The 16,607-nt window shown below is 48.5% G+C and overlaps 1 protein-coding gene across 1 annotated transcript in view; it reads left to right on the top strand.

Moving 5' to 3' along the window:
* The window catches only part of LOC111153786 (dynein cytoplasmic 2 heavy chain 1), a 309,334-nt gene that overhangs the window by 35,888 nt on the left and 256,839 nt on the right, over positions 1-16,607 (top strand). Inside the window, 10 exon segments of the mRNA XM_022513025.1 lie at positions 578-960; positions 2,586-2,718; positions 2,820-2,937; positions 4,416-4,528; positions 6,733-6,852; positions 9,937-10,087; positions 11,659-11,864; positions 13,016-13,198; positions 14,640-14,822; positions 16,350-16,573. Coding sequence (XP_022368733.1) covers positions 578-960; positions 2,586-2,718; positions 2,820-2,937; positions 4,416-4,528; positions 6,733-6,852; positions 9,937-10,087; positions 11,659-11,864; positions 13,016-13,198; positions 14,640-14,822; positions 16,350-16,573 — 1,814 coding nt within the window.

The following is a 16,607-nucleotide window of genomic DNA, read 5'->3' as shown; positions in this document are numbered from 1 at the left end:
TTGAGGTGTATCAGAACTTTAAATTAATGTAAGATTTCTGAAGTCTGCAAAATTTTAAATATGTTAGAAAGGTTTACTGTGTGTTTTTTTTCTTTTTTTTGGTTGGTTTTGTTTTTTTTGAGAGGGGGTGGTAGCAAGGGGCAGAGGGAGAGGGGGAGAGAGAATTTTAAACAGACCCCATGCGCAGCACAGATCCCAATTTGGGACTCGATCTCATGACACTGAAATCATGACCTGAGCCAAAATCAGGAGTTGGACACATACCCTACTGAGCCACCCAGGTGCCCAAAGCCAGACTTTTCAAGAATCCTTGAATTTTTTCTCTTTTTAAAGTAAGAAGCCTATAGCAGAACCTTGTGTATACTTTGACCATGTGAACCTGGATACTTAGTGTCTGATCTCTCTTGATACATTAGTGAGTCTCTTGGATTGCATGTAAAATATATTCATTTATTATTATTATTATGCTTTATTGAGAAAAACCAAATAAAAATATAGCTTCTTATGAAATTTTTTATGATTATGTGTATGGTAATTAATGTTGAAATAATAAATATGGATATTTTGTGTTAATTAGGACTTAAATAGTCGGGCACAAGGTGAAGTTACAATCAGAGAAGCTTTACGTGAACTTGATCTCTGGGGAGTTGGAGCAGTGTTTACCTTGATTGATTATGAAGACAGCCAAAGTCGAACTATCAAGCTAATTAAAGACTGGAAAGACATAGTAAATCAAGTTGGAGATAACAGGTGCCTTCTTCAGTCCTTAAAGGATTCTCCTTATTATAAAGGATTTGAAGATAAAGTGTCAATTTGGGAGAGAAAACTGGCAGAATTGGATGAATACCTACAGAATTTAAACCACATTCAGAGGAAGTGGGTGTATCTGGAACCCATCTTCGGCCGTGGAGCATTGCCCAAAGAGCAGATGCGCTTCAACAGAGTCGATGAGGACTTCAGGTAAGGGTAACGCCGTGTAGGAGCTCGACTCATGCGGCATTGTTTTCTCCCATGTCACCAGGTGCTTAACGATGTGAGTGCCTTTACGTTATGAGCGTTGTCGGTGACTTCCGCCTCTTCCTCCACTGGATCCCTCGAAGGAGCTGTTTCTACTTCTTGATCGCCGTCCCTCCCGCACGGCCTGGTAGTGACAACACTGTCCCTGGAGTGTCAGGGTACCGGTGGTAGCGCTGACCTCTCTCCATCAGTACTGTGGTGACTGAGGTCATCCATTCCGTTCCTGCTGGAATACGATGGGCGTTGTGCACGCCTCATTTTCCTTCCTCTCTGACAGTATTTAGAGAGGCGAGCACCTCCGGCTGGAAGTCTCCTCCTGTGGCTTCGGGGAGACCGTCTTCCCATGTTCTGCTCGTCTGTCAGGGTCTCCTCGGGCTCCCGCACTCAGGCCTCTCTCTGCGTGGAGTTGTGGGCGCCCCCACTGCTTCCCTCTGCGTGCTCTGTGGGTGCTCCCGGGCACCCCTGTTCTCTCCTGCCCGCCGCAGCCCCTCTGTGGCTTCATGGAGCCCTATCTTTCTCTTCCGAGCTCCAGATAGACGAAACATACCCGGCGCGTCAAAGCCACAGTCCCCATCCGTGCCTCGTGCAAATCTGTGCTCTTTCCCATCCCTGTCTCCGCGGCTGGTGCCACCTGGCTCGCTGCTCACAGCAGCAGCCTGGCGGGTGTTGGACCTCCCCAGGCACCTCCAGCTCCATTAAGCTACCAGATTCGTGGACTCTGACCTACTTGCTCTTTTTGAGTCTGTCTCTTCTGTCTGTCCTTTCTTGCCTCTACTCGGAGGTATACTTGTCACTCGCTCACGCCGCCGCCCGGCCTGGGGCTCACGCTTGTCTTCCCAGGACGCACAGCGGCCAGAGTGGTCTGGGCCGAGGCCGGGCTTGTGGCTGCTTTGCTTTCCCGCCGCTCTGAGGGTGAAGCCTGGTCTGCTCCGTGTCCCCTTCTGCAGCTTCTCCTACGCCGCTCTCTGTTTGCTTCAGAGACGCCCCCCCACCCCCGCCCCTGCTCAGGGACGTTTTCTCTGACTCAGCCTGCGGAGCCCAGCCTCACTGACTTTCTCAAGCCGGAGGGCAGGGTATCCCATTAGCTGTTTTAAAGGTACTTTGTCCTTTTCCTTCTTAGCATTTGTCATCATTTTATTTAAATATTTTTAAAAAATATTTACTATTTTTCTCTGTCACTGGACCATTATCTCTATGAGATACGGTTTAATATTTGGCGAATGAATGAAATTGGAGAATTTGCAACATGGTAGGTTGAAAATGGTAAAGGGGGGGCCATGTGGCTCACTTGGTTGGTGCAACGTAGGACTCTAGATCTCGGGGTCATGAGTTTAAGCCCTACATTGGGTGTAGAGCCCACTTAAAGTAGAAAAAACTAAGTACTTAAAAACAGTAAAGGGCTATTCTTAATTTTTAGCATGATTTCTTTGAAGTGTAGTGATGTTTTGCTGTTATGATAGCGTTAGCTCTAGTTTGTTCTATGCAGGCAAAAAATAAATGTCTCAGTATTTCTCTTCCAGCCAAAAACTGCTCAAATAAAGGTAAAAATAACTGTTTTTTCTCTGCAGATCAATAATGGCTGACATCAAGAAAGACAGTAGGGTTACGACGTTAACGACTCAGGCGGGAATCAGAAATTGTCTGCTGACGATACTTGATCAGCTTCAGCGATGTCAGAAATCATTAAACGAGTTTTTGGAGGCATGTTTTTTAAATTAGACTTCTATAATAAATTATGAAGTCCTTTGTTGTACGACTCATTGAAAAGATAGGGCTCTTATTCTCGTCTGTGTTTGTGTTAGGAGAAGCGCTCAGTGTTCCCCAGGTTTTACTTCCTCGGCGATGATGACCTGCTGGAGGTGCTGGGCCAGTCGACTAGCCCATTGGTGATTCAGTCTCACCTCAGAAAGCTGTTCGCTGGTAAGATTGGCACATCTCTAGCACGTACTTACTGCGTTCCAGGCTCTGCCAGGCACAGTGCTAGGCTCGGAGGTAAACTGTCGCATAGAATGCGTGTCCCACACTCGAAGCATTCATGGTTTGCTGGAAAGGCAGCCTGCTGCGTGGACAGCCCTAGGGCACCCCCTGCAACCGGCACGGCTGAGCTGTGGGGCGGTGGGCAGTGTCCTGGGGCGCCTGCAAGGTGGCATGGGTGGTGCAGTCTGCAGAACGTGCTGGTGTTTGCCAGAAGGAGGCTGGGCGGGCGGCGGGGAGGGGCGGCGGGGAGGGGAGGGCACGCTCCTTCACTGCAGAGTGGGTGCACCCCAGTGGCATCATTGTGAGTGGGGAGGTCAGGGGCGGAGGAGTGGCGTCAGGGGTCGTCTGGGTGCAGAGTGCCATCGGGCTGTGGGCCGAGGCGAGGCCACCTGGTGTCCAGTGTGCTGATGGGGCCGAGCGTCCCTCTAGCTTAGCCGCTGTCCGCGGGCCAGGACCTGTGCAATCCGCCTGTGGTAAAAATCAAGATGAGTATTTTTTCAGAACTTTCCATTTGTTGGAGAGTAGCCATGTTTTTCAAATTCAGTCAAACATTTCCATCACCTATACTGACAGGATAAGTGTGCAGTGGGCGCCCGGGCCTGCTCTGGCTCCCTGCCCGACTTCCTGCGGGATGGTCTTGCTGGACCACAGCCGTGCCCGTGATTGTGTAGCGCTGCTCTTGGTGCAGGGCACACCCGAGCAGCCGACACGGACGCCGTCCGGCCTGCAGAGCCCTCACGTTTCCGCACCCGTGTGTGCGGAGCTCCGGGGCGCCGTGTCCGCAGCCGTGACCTGGGCTGCGGGAGGCGGCGGCCAGAGCCCTTGCAATCAGCAGGCTTGTGTTCACTCGGCCTCCGGCCTGGGTTAGCCAGTTACACATTACCGCTCGAAGCTTGGTTTCCTCCTTCCCATTGGAGATAATAACTTATAGGGTTTTTGTGAAGATCCAAATTGGGTGTCTACACATCAATATATTGAAGTATTTTTGTACACCATAAAATAAAGTACACATCTGGGGGAAGGGAAGTCCTGTTTGCCCTCCCCCTTTCTTCTTCTCTTCCGTCTCCTGTTGTGGTAGCGGAATCATCGGTGTGTGTTCTTAGGCGCTCCTTTGCGTCTGGCCTTTTTCTTTGCTCGTCATTATGTCTTTGAGATGCCCGCGGCTACACTTCACTCCTTTTTGTTGCCGAGCTCAATGCTGCTGGGGGGGTGCGCCGGCCTAGTCATCCGCCTATTGGGGGCCTGTGGGCTCTTTCCATTTTTGATGAGGAGAAACTGTTGTGTTATGTTGGAGAATTAACATAATTCTAGTACATTATGATACATACTATGAGGTACACATATACTGTGGGAGTGACGTACTTTGTTTAATAGTTATGTATTTCACCCTTTCACATTTCCATTGGTCTTCTGTATTCTAGGTATTAACAGTGTGTGCTTTGATGAGGAATCCAAGCATATCACTGCAATGAAGTCTTTAGACGGAGAGGTCGTGCCTTTTAAAAACAAAGTTCTTCTCTCAAATAATGTAGAGGTAAGTAATTCTTCGAGTATGAAAATGAAAAGAATTAACTGTATGAACTTTGTACCAAAAATAATTTAGTCTAGGGGTGCCTGGGTGGCTCAGTGGGTTAAGCCTCTGCCTTCGGCTCAGGACTTGATCTCAGGGTTCTGGGATCGAGCCCCGCATCGGGCTCTCTGCTCAGCGGGGAGCCTGCTTCCCCCTCTCTCTCTGCCTGCCTCTCTGCCTACTTGTGATCTCTGTCTGTCAAATTAATAAAATCTTTTAAAAAAAATAATTTAGTCGATTTGTTAGGTAAAACTTAGGCCTTTTAGGAAACTCATCTCGTATCTTAAAAAGATGATTTGTTAGGTTCGGAATGATTTGATATTGAAAAAAATATAGATTTTTTTAGTTTTTGGAGGGCAGTATGTAACTATGAAAAGAATCTTTGCTTTGGAGTTGAAAAGACAGGTTATTAATCTTTGCTCCTCAACTTACTAGCTCGTGACTTAGAATCACAGCTTTCTTATCTGTAAAATACCCATCTTACTACCCAGCTTCCTGTCTGTTGCAAAGATTGTTGACAATTAGATGAGGCGTGTGGCTTTACGTACAGTACGTCGCGTCTGCAGCGTGAATACGCACTGGGCACTTGAAGATGATTTATTTCAGGAGGTGGATTATGATTTGTTACTCACTCCCGTGCTCCCAAAATGTGTTGTGTGGCGTGATGGCTGGACAAGATGATTTTATATGAGATGATTTGGGTGAGTAAGTAAGTGTGCAACTAACGCATTTACAGGACTACCACTGCTCAGTCGGCCCTGCGGCCCTGGCACTGAACCATCCTTTGATGTGTACCTAAGGCAGGTACACAGCAAACCAGACTGCAGGAGGTCGAGCCCAGTGCGTGGTAATTGTCACGGACCAGAGTTCTCTCCCAGCTAGTGGCTGGGGCCTGGGCCTTACCACACTCATGTCTATAGAGTTTAGCAAACTTTCTGTTCCTGAGGAGGCCTCAACATTTGATTGGATGCTGATGACATCAGTCAGGTGATTGAAAGCACGGGTTTGTTAGTAGCTCCCGTGTTTGTGTTTGGTGAAGAGTTTTGTTGTTTTGTTGTGGTCGTTTGCCTTTCTTGGGGTTTTCCTGGGAGTAGACGAAGAGAGAGAGGAAGGGCATCGGTTCCGGCAGTGGGCCCCAGGTGGCTTTGCCGGCAGAGGGTGCTGGAAGTCTGCAGGCTTGGCCGCGGTCAGCAGAGCGACGTCTGCCGCCTGGCATGGAGACCCTGAGCCTGAGATGCTGTGGCATTGGACGTTTGTGCTGTTCGTGTACCGGAAAGGGCTCTAAAGATGGAGAAGTCCAGAGCGTGGAGTCTAAGTAATGACGAAGAGCTATTTAGCATTGTAGGTTTGGCACTTATATTTTATTGCAAATATACAGTCTTATATTGCAAATATACGGTTAATAAGTATTCATTGCTGTTGTTATCAGTTATTATTGTTAGGTTAACTTCACTTGACTTTATTATTTTATCTACCTTCAAGTGAAAAATGTATTATTTTCACCCTGAAAGAAAATTAGTTTTAAGGAAGTGGCTTAGCTCCCCAAATAACAGAGCTCACCATAGAAAAGCAATCCTTTCTTCTGCTGCAGCTTCTGAGTGTGTGCTCACCAAGGGGCATGAGCCCGCAGGCTGAGCCAGTCACTGTGACTTTCCGCTGTCTAGTTTGATTTCTTGCAACATTGGAATGAAGGGGTCAGTCTGCTCGTGTTACAGTCATTTGCAGAGATGATGACGGTGATAGCTAACTATACATTTGGGAGTTTTCATACTTAGCCATCATCCCAAGAGGTGAAAAGATGGTTTTCCTCAAGTTATTTAATTTCTTTAATAATAAATTATTATATGTCATGTAACACATTTTGGGAGTTTGAAAGTCAATAAGAAATTAAATCCTGCCTCTTGAAATAAATTAATAGGGTCAGTCAATAGAGTGTATATTTGTTTTATGACTGGTGTATATTATTATTTTTTGAGGAGTTTCCCTTATTTATTTATTTTGAGAGAGAGAGAGAGCGAGCAACCGAGCATGTGAGCGGGCAGGAGGGGCAGAGGGAGAGAATCTCACCACCGTGAGGTCACAACCTGGGCCAAAACAGGAGTTGGGTGCTTGACTGACTGAGCCACTCAGGTGCCCCTTGTGTGTATTATTCTCAATTTTATTTTCAGACCTGGTTAAATGATTTAGCCTTCGAAATGAAGCAGACTCTGAAGCAGTTGTTGATAGAATGTGTTACTGCGGGACGAAGTTGTCAGGGCTCAATTGACCCGTCCGCGTTCCCTTCTCAGGTAAGGGGGCTCCTGTCTGCAACGTAGGCAGGCGGGTTTCGTGGGAAGATCCCCAACGTAGAGGCCAGGGGGTCAGACGGCAGCATCTTTGTTCTTCCTTTCTCTAGCAGCTGATACTGACAGGTTGCGTAACTTCTGATTCTTGTCCCCGTACCTGTACACGGTGATAGGACCGCCTGGCCGTGCCGTTTCCTCTGGCTCCGCTGGTTTGCTGACAGCGAGATGCTCTCAGGCAGAAGGCGCTGAGATCCGAGGCCCTCAGGCCAGCGAGGGGGGTCAGTAGTGCATGGGCGCCCCGGGGCCTGATGGTTAGTGCCTCACTGATGCACTGAGGCCCGTCCCCTGGGCCCCCCTCACCCGTGGATTCATCCAGGAGGTCGGTGCTGGCGGGAGGTTAGCGGGGTGTCCGTGCGTGTCTGGATAGAGCCCTGGTGCTGGACTGGGGTGTTGGTGGGAAGCCAAGAGCTGCTCTGCTTGTGGGGTCGTGGACTTCCCGCAGCTCCGTGTTCATAGGAGCTCACACCTGAGACCCCAGCCCACGGCTGTGGTTACAGAGCGTGGTCGGGAGTCTTACCCCGGTGTCATTTCGTGTGGTCCTGAGGCTGGCGTGAAGTCCTGCCTTGCTCAGGATTTGTTTCACTGGGGCTGAGACTTTTGCTGCTGGTAAAGGCCATGAGGGGCGTCAGCTCTCAGGAACCGCGGAAGGCCAGCGTTGGAGATGTTCGCTGATTTCTCACAGGAAAATCTACCCAGTGCTTAAGGTTATATGCTTTCCAGATGATACAGGAACAGGTTTTATGTTGGTTCTTTTAAAGCTGGAGAAGTTAGATGGAAAACTTGAATATTTTAGATCTTAGCCATTGTATTATTCCTATCATTTGCATCTTCTAGCACGTCAAGACGAACTAAAGTATGTCTTACAGTTCTTGTTAAGCTCTTAGAGAAAATTAATCATCAGTGAACAATAATACCATTGCAAAGTCACAGGTAAACTGCTTTATTACTTCTGGAAATGTTCTCTACTCCTATCAACTTCTGGGTAGGATTTAAGTAAACTTGGAATAAAAGGCAAAATATTAAAAATTTCCAGAAGGAAGGATTGCAAAGCGATTGATTGGGGAAATGACAACGGTGTCAGGAGATGCACCGGAGGGGCGGGTGCAGGAGGGGACTGCTGGGTCCCAGCCCGCAGCTGACCTCGGGGCTCCCACACACCTGGCTGAAAACGGGGACCACAAAACAAGTCAGCAGTTCATGGTCCCGTAAAATCTGAACTGCTGAAAATAGGGATAGTTTGTTGTCAACCAAAACAAAAAATTCTAGTGTCTTAGCAGTTAATGCTAAGAAAAACTTCCCTCAAGAGCGTTTATGTGCAGGAGTTGGATAGCCTGACTGTGTGAGTGTCTGGTAGGAGTTAAGGCCGCTAGGTCAGGATTCTAGAGGTGTTTTTTGTAAGGACCTGACCTAAGGTACAAGGAACGTTCTGACCTGGGAAGGAGACCGCGTGCTAAGTGCAGGGACTTGGCCAGACCTCGGTCCAATCCTGCTTTGTCACTTTCTCAGAGGGACTCCTGCAGACACAGTGCGGAGGGCATGATGATACGTGCATTGCCCGTTTCTTTGGAAGGTTAAATTGTAAAATGTTTGCAAAACACTGTTAATGACTGCTGCATTTTAGGTTATTAAAATGCAGTATTATTGCCCGGATACTGTAATGGTGCACAGTGTGACTTGAGAATTAGCCAGGGCGGTATTTTGACTACCATTTCTGCTAGCCTCTTGCAGAAATTGTTGAGCAGATGGTTAAACAGAGATTATCCATGTGCATTTATAATGCAGAAGTTCAGTCCTGTTGCCTGTGAGGAAGTCCACAGATAGGAGTATTAGTTTGGAGGTGGCAAGTGAACATTTTTGTATGAAGGTTAAAGAGCAAAGGTCTTTTCTCCAAAAGCGGATTTGGTCTGCTTAAATGCTGTCTCACACACCTGACGGAAGAACCTGGTGAGTTTGTCCCACAAATAAGGGGAGATAACTTTGCCCTGGAAAGAGTTACTCTTCCTTTAAAGAATGGTATTTAATGCTACTTAAACGAAGATATTTATGTAATATTTCTGATAGTAGATTAATGCAGTATGTTAAGTTAGAACAAGACGGCAGCTTCGCCTGCCTGTAAAGTTATAAACGTGTGCACAGATGGCGGAGCTGGGAAGGAGAGGCGTCTGAGGGCGTTCACGTGGGCGCTGAAAAGTATCTGCTTTGTAGCGTTGGTGGCTTTATGTGATGATGGACCACGTCTTTAGTTTAAAGGAGGATGTTGGTTTTCTGCATTCCTCTAAGAACTCTCGAACTACTGCAGCATAAGCTTTCGAAGGCTAGTGTTTGAACGTGTAAGGGCTTTATCAGTAGCCATGCTAGGTTGGTTCCGTTACAGAAAGCCTTTCAAGCAGTGTTAACACTTCATGTTTTATTTAAGTATAAGGATATCTCCTTGATCTATAGCTAGTTTCTCTTTATGGGTATTAGACTCAAAGATGAAGACAGAACTTAATTTAAGATGAACTTGGAATTTTGGGATTTTAGACTTCTGGAGTGTCCTGAGATGAGTTTGGAATGCATTGGTACCTTTGCATCCTTGAAAAGAAGCTGTTCAGGGGTGAGCTTGGCGGTGGGTACTCAGGAGGGCCCAGATTGCATGGAGCACTGGGTGTGCTGCATAAACAATGAATCTTGGAACACTGAAAAAATGAAGTTTAAATAAACAATTTTTATCAAAAAAGGAAAAAAAAAGAAGCTGTTCATAAACAGGAGAGTCGGGAGAGGAAAGTAGAAAGTCTCTTTGGTGACAGGGGCCTGGGAGCCTGGTGGGTTCTAGGACCAGAAAGGCGAGTACGAGAGTTGTTGGCAGTGAATTGTTAGCGAGCTTTGCCGTGAAGGGACTCCTCCGGACTGTGTGAGGCGCCAGGAATGTTCAGTTAGAGACCCGGAACAGGACTGGAGATCCAGAGGAGGGTGTCTTTCCTTAAGTCCATGAAATTTTCTGAGTAAATTTACCTTTTAAAAATAACTTTTCTCTTTGGTCCTTAGATACTGTGTTTGGCAGAGCAGATTAAATTCACTGAAGACGTGGAAAATGCCATCAAGGACCACAGTCTCCATCAGATTGAAAGTCAGCTGGTGGCGAAGCTCGAGCACTACACTAGCGTGGACACAGGTGGTGAGGATCCGGGGAACACCGGTATGAGAACCGGCCCGCTGTCTGCCGCTCGGGGGCCGTCTGACCTCGCGCTCGGTGGAGTGCTGTGTTTGTCACTGGCGCTGTCAACCGGCCGGGTTCCGGGGGTGCAGTTTGGGGTTAGAACAGACGTGCTTTTACGTTGTACCTAGAGTCGGTCCTTGATTACTTGAAACGGACGTAGGGACCTTCCCCAGACGGGGCCGTCGTCCTCCTCCTGTGGCCGCGGCCTCGTCCCTCCCCTGCACGCCGGCAGGAGCAGCCAAGGGACGCGGGGCGAGCGGCCGGCTCCGCGCACCGGCTCCGCGCACCGGCCCCGCGCACCGCCGCCGCCCTGCCGTCGTCCCGCGCTCGCCCTGCTCTGGGCGCGAGCGTCCCGCGGAGCCGAGGCGCCGGCTGTGCCCTCCGTCCCGCCGTCCGCGCCCTCCGTCCCGCCGTCCGCGCGGTCGCTCTCCTGGAGTCTCGTCGCGGTTCTCCGCGTGGGCCGTGCGGGACCCCGGGCGCTGTGGGCACCGTGCGACGATCGTCCGGGTCGTGTTTCAATGCTCTGGCCCGTCGCGGGCTTCTGGCGCAGATGACCTCGTCGGGCTCCGGCCCTGCGCGCCCGCCGGGCCCCTGTGGCCAGGACGCCCCTGCCGGCTCCACTCTGCGGCGGGAGCGGCGGCGGGGTCGAGCCCCGCAGCCTCTTGGCCTTGACCGCCGGGAGCCGCCGCCGCCGCGCTTCCGAGTCGAGCAGTGTCCGCGGCGCGTCCGCGGTGCCGCCGAGGCGGGGGATCGCCGGCGGGAAGGCGGTCCGCGCGGCGGGAGGGGAGCCCGGGGATCGCGCTGGGCCTCTCAGGCCCTTCTCCCTGCTCCGCCGGGCGCGTGCGGTGTTCGCGGCTCCTCTCTGCTCCCCTGTACCGCCCTCTCCTCGCGCCGCGGGCCGGGCCGCGTGCGCTGGCGGCGGGCGGGACGCCGAGGGAGGAGCCGCGGCCTCCGTCCTGTGGTCCCGGAAGGTCCCGGAAGGCTCCGGAAGGCCCCGGATGGCCCAGGAAGCCTCCCTCCCTCGGCCCCGGCGCTGCTCGGGCTCTGCCGCTGCGGTTCGGTTCTGCTTCTCGAGCCCGAGCTCCCGGCCCCCCCTGCGCTCGCTCCGGCCGCGCGGGCCCGCGCTCCTGGCGGCCGTGGGGACCCCAGACAGACGGAGAGAAAGGAGCCGTGGGCGCGGGGGCTCGGCGCCTTCAGATCGCGCCCAGTTTGCGGACCGTCTGTGCCTCCTGACGCCTGCGCGGCGGTGGGGGCGCTGCGTGGGCTTCGAGCTGCGGCTGAGGGGCGCCGGCGGCGGCGCGCTCGCTCCCTCAGGCCGGAGCCGCGTCCGCGTCCGCGCCCCACAGGTTCGCGGCCCTCGTCCGCGCGGGCGACCTGCCCGCTTCTTCCCGGTGAATCTGACCGCGGTTTGGCGCGTGTGATTTACAGGCCAGGATCGTTCCAAGTGTCATGAGATTACCACTCGAATTCATTAAAAAATCTGTGTATGTGTGTAATAAATACGCTCTCACAGGCTGACTTTTTCTCCAAATACTTTAATTTGCCTACAGAATCTGGCGTTCTGGAGCTTAAACTTAAAGCACTGATTCTGGATATTATTCATAATATTGACGTGGTAAAGCAGTTAAACCAAGCTCACGTTCATACAACTGAAGACTGGGCCTGGAGAAAACAAGTCCGATTTTATATGAAAAGCGACCACACGTGTTACGTGCAAATGGTGGATTCCGAACTTCAGTACACGTACGAGTATCAGGTATGGCTGGTGGCAAAGTGTTTTATTTTTTCAGCTGAAATTATTTATCCTAAATCTGCTGTGACAATTATTTTTTATTTTAGTCATAACTTTTAAGAATTTTTGTGTGTGGGACTGTGTTTTCCGTTTCATCATAACACAGAAGGTGTTACAGCAGAGAAATGTTTACAGAAAAGTTAAAGTAATGGCCATATTGTACCGAATTCTGTGAATGTGCCTTTTCTTAGAGTAACAGTTACTCAGAAATGGAGCTCGTTAGTCCAGGGAGAACGAACGGAGTCTGGCAGTGTTGACGGGAGTGGTCTGGCCCGCGCCGCTTCCCCCCCCCCCCCCCCTCTCTCTCTCACTCACACACACACACACACACAGCCAAACTCGGTGCCGTCGCCACCACGCCAAAATACGCTTTTGCGTGTTTTCAGAGAATGCTCCCAGTTGGTGCGATGAGAGAATCCTCACACAAATAACCTGCCTCATGGAACGTGTCTTCAGAAAACCCACCCGCATCCTCTGCCTTGTCCCGTCACAACGACTCAGTCATCAGACGTGTCACACAGCTACGTGAATAAGTGTACGTCTGCACCGTTGCCAGCGGACGCTTTCAAAAGGAGATGTGTTTTGAGACCCAAATCTGTCTACCTAAATTAAGGAAAAACTCTATAAACTGCAACTGAAATTGGAATCTGTTTTCCCTAAAACTTAGAAATTTTGGGAATTATTTGATGTGTTGATATTATTAATTTCATAAGGAAGTTTTCAAAACTTCTAAGATTTTCAAAACTAAGATTCAGGGAATTAATTTACATGAATTTTTAAATACAAGGCAGATTGATTATTATATAATGCAGTTTTGGATTTCTTTGCCTTAGTAGCATGTCTCTGTACCATCATCAAGAACTTGAGAGACTTTTCAGAAAACCTTCTGGTGTAGTAACTGAGGATGGGGTAACTACTGCTTCGGAATGACGAAGTTTAATTTCGGTTTGTGCTTTTAAAAGCCTCTTCTACTAAAAATGTATTTTGGATATATTTCTATGTTAACGGCTTTAACTTTTTTGTTGCCTTTTTAGCTTTTTAACAAGTCCCACCACGCCACGTGTGTAAGGTTGCATAAAACATGAATACTGAGACTTTGTATTTCCCTTGTGTAGGGCAATGCTCCCAAGCTGGTCTACACGCCACTGACGGACAAGTGCTACCTCACGCTCACGCAGGCCATGAAGATGGGCCTCGGAGGAAACCCTTACGGGCCAGCGGGAACAGGCAAAACAGAATCAGTCAAGGCCTTAGGTGGACTTCTTGGAAGACAAGTTTTAGTTTTTAATTGTGATGAGGTAGCATGCACAATTACAAACTGTACAGTAGTGTGTTAGTTGTGACTTTGGCTTAGTATTCATGTACTTACATATGAAATAACCTGTTTTTTTGGTAAAGATTTTATTTATTTATTTGACAGAGATCACAAGTAGGCAGAGAGGCAGGCAGAGAGAGAGTGGGAAGCAGGCTCCCTGCTGAGCAGAGAGCCCAATGTGGGGCTCCATCCCAGGACGCTGAGACCATGACCTGCACCAAAGGCATAGGCTTAACCCACTGAGCCACCCGGGCACCCCAAAAGCCCTATTTTTAAATCACTTTATTTTTGGGTGACTTGAAAATAAAACTTGTTTTATTTGAACAAAAAAATGGAGGGGTTGTAGAGAATATAGTCTCCGAGCTTTTCTAAGAGAACTAGTGCAAATAAATAATTTTAAAGATTTTATTTATTTATTTATTTGATAGTCAGAGATTACAAGTAGGCAGAGAGGCAGGCAGGGAGAGAGGAGGAAGCAGGCTCCCCGCTGAGCAGAGAGCCTGACGTGGGGCTCGGTCCCAGGACTCTGAGACCATGACCTGAGCCGAAGGCAGAGGCTTTAACCCACTGAGCCACCCAGGTGCCCCAACAAATAAATAATTTTAAATACAGAATGAAGGTTTATGTTAGAGTAGAAAAGAAAAGAATGTTTTGTTTTTAATTAGTGATTCATTAGTTGTACGTAACACTCAGTGCTGGGGCGCCTGGTGTCTGCCTTCAGCTCAGGTCATGATCCCAGGGTCTTGGGATTGAGTCTCGAATTGGGTTCCCTGCTCTCAGGGAGTCTGCTTCTCCCTCTGCCTGCTGCTGCCCTGACTTGTGCACACACGCTCTTTCTCTCTCTGGGTCAAATAAATAAAATCTAACAACAAAAAAGAAAACAAGCAAACTGCCAAAACACCCGTTGCTTATCACATCACGTGCCCTCCTTAATGCACATCCCCCATTTATCCCATCCCTTCACCGCCCTCTCCCCCAAGCAGCCCTCAGTTTGTTTCCTAGAGTTCACTCATGAAATTTAAGAAACAAAACAAATGATTATAGGAGAAGAGAAGGAGAAAAGTTTTTAGCAAGGACAATAGTGAACAGAAAAGAGAAAAAAATTCATTTTGAAAACACCATTTTCAAAACATTTTGTGTAGGATTTGTATTTCAGCTTAAGGATAACTGAAAATCTTATATCTGTTTAGTTCTGGGAAGTACCCATAACTTTCCAGAAGTGAGTGTACTTCCCAGAACTCTCACATGAATTACTTGTTTATTAAACCCTATAAAGTATAGCTATTTGATTTGTGCTTTAAAAAGAGCCAAAAAGGTACCGGTGGATGAAATGATTACCTTGCCCCTAAATGTCAAAGTATTAAATGATTATTAGAGATCCTAACTACTTCTTCACGGATATAGTTTTTGCTGTTCCTTTTTAGGGCATCGATGTGAAGTCAATGGGACGAATTTTTGTTGGTCTAGTGAAGTGTGGGGCCTGGGGCTGTTTTGATGAATTCAACAGACTGGAAGAGTCCGTGTTGTCAGCCGTGTCCATGCAGATCCAGACAATTCAGGATGCTTTGAAGAATCACAGAACTGTGTGCGAACTGCTTGGCAAGGAGGTATAGAAAAATTGGGAATTTAAAGAATTCAGGTATTTTTTACAACTCTGCGTTACTCCCACTCAGGCAAATATTTGGTCATTGTTTCTTCTGGCACCCCCGTTCAACCTTTTCACGTGTGTGCTGTCCGAGGTTTGTCACCGTCTTTTGGTCCCCCTTGACCGTTCACCGTCAGAGTTTCCGTATGGGGTACTGCATCCCCGGTGGTACCTACTGGCGTGGCCGGCTCCGTGCCCTGTGTTCCTGGTCCCGTCTTGCTGCGAGCTCATCTGCATCCTGCGGGGCATGGGCTGCTGCACATTTTCCACTTTATGATGGGGAAATCACGGCTTGGTGAGTGAGGAGGAAGTCATGGGGTTGGGAACTGACCCCAGGACTGTCTCAGTCTGAGGCTTGTGTTTCTGATCCCTGTTCCGTGTGGATCTTACAACAGTTAAACACTTGGCTTTTTCCCTTCCTCACTTTTCCCCATCAGAGACACACTCAAGTCATGAGAGCGTGAACTTGCTTGTGTAGAAGAAAGTGGGAGCTTCTCTGTATAGTGCATGATGACGACGACACTGCAAATTCAAAGTCCCGTGAAATTATCCTCTGATCCGTAATAACATTTTCACAGGACAGGTTTTTCAGCGCAGGCAGGGAAGTGAGACCAGTTCTCAGTCACGAATAATGTTATTTACATGCTGCTTAAACTCTTCATAAAGAGAGGAATGATCAAGTTTTTACCTTTCTGCCATCACAGTTTACTTTCTTACACACTGAATTTTTTTCCCTCCTTTCCTCCTGCAACAAACAGAAGGAGTTGTCCTTTCTCCCAGTCAGCACTGATCTTTCCACTTACACGCTGGAATCTCCTTCCCAAGGACCTTGCCTTTGTTGTTGCCTCCATGATAGACGGAGCCCTTCCTACTCTCCCCATTCCTCTTGGGCTTTGAAACATAACTACATCTTTTCCTTTTTAATAACATGCAGTGTCGTATGTAATACTATTATAATATTTGATCTAATTAAAACAGAAGCCAACCTTCCCTTCGCTCAGCTTTCCAACCACTTCTCTTTCTCCTTTCTTTCTAGCCGGGTGTTTTTGCTCTAGGTGTTTGTGCTCACTTCCCATTTGTCTTTCGCACACTCTGACTCTGCACTGAGTGTGCTGTTGAAGGTGTTCCTACCAGCGACTCTCGTGGTCTTGGGCCTCCCCTGTCAAAGCGTGAATCACACGGTGCTTCCCTGTGGGCTGTAAGCTTCAGAAGGGCATAGACTGTTACGGACTCTCGGTCAGAGTTGTGTTGTCTCTGTGTACCTAGCAAAGGGCCTGAAACCAGGAGGCTTTCAGCAGGCACGGACGACTCCGAGAACTGGTTATCAAGGACTTCTGCGAGCAGCGCTCTCCTTGGGGGGTGGTTGTGCGTCTCTGCCGGGGTCGAAGATTTGTGTGTAGGAATATGTACAATAAAATATGGGTTAGCAACCTGTTTTATATTTATAGTTACAAATATTTAATGCCTATATTTTAAATGAACATTTCAGGTAGAAATAAATTCTAATTCTGGAATTTTCATCACAATGAATCCTGCTGGAAAAGGTTATGGAGGAAGACAGAAGCTACCTGACAATCTGAAACAGCTTTTCAGGCCAGTAGCCATGTCTCGTCCAGACAATGAACTTATTGCAGAAGTTATTCTGTATTCGGAAGGCTTCAAGGATGCCGGAGTCTTGGGCAGAAAACTGGTAGCTATCTTCAATCTAGCCAGGTGAGTTTTCCTCTCTTAAGGATTTTTATATTTT

The sequence above is a fragment of the Enhydra lutris genome, unplaced genomic scaffold, assembly GCF_002288905.1.
Source record: "Enhydra lutris kenyoni isolate GAN:26980312 unplaced genomic scaffold, ASM228890v2 scaffoldscaffold34, whole genome shotgun sequence".
Lineage (NCBI taxonomy): Eukaryota > Metazoa > Chordata > Mammalia > Carnivora > Mustelidae > Enhydra > Enhydra lutris.
The sequence above is the reverse complement of the archived record's forward strand: the minus strand, read 5'-3'. Positions and strand labels throughout refer to the sequence as shown.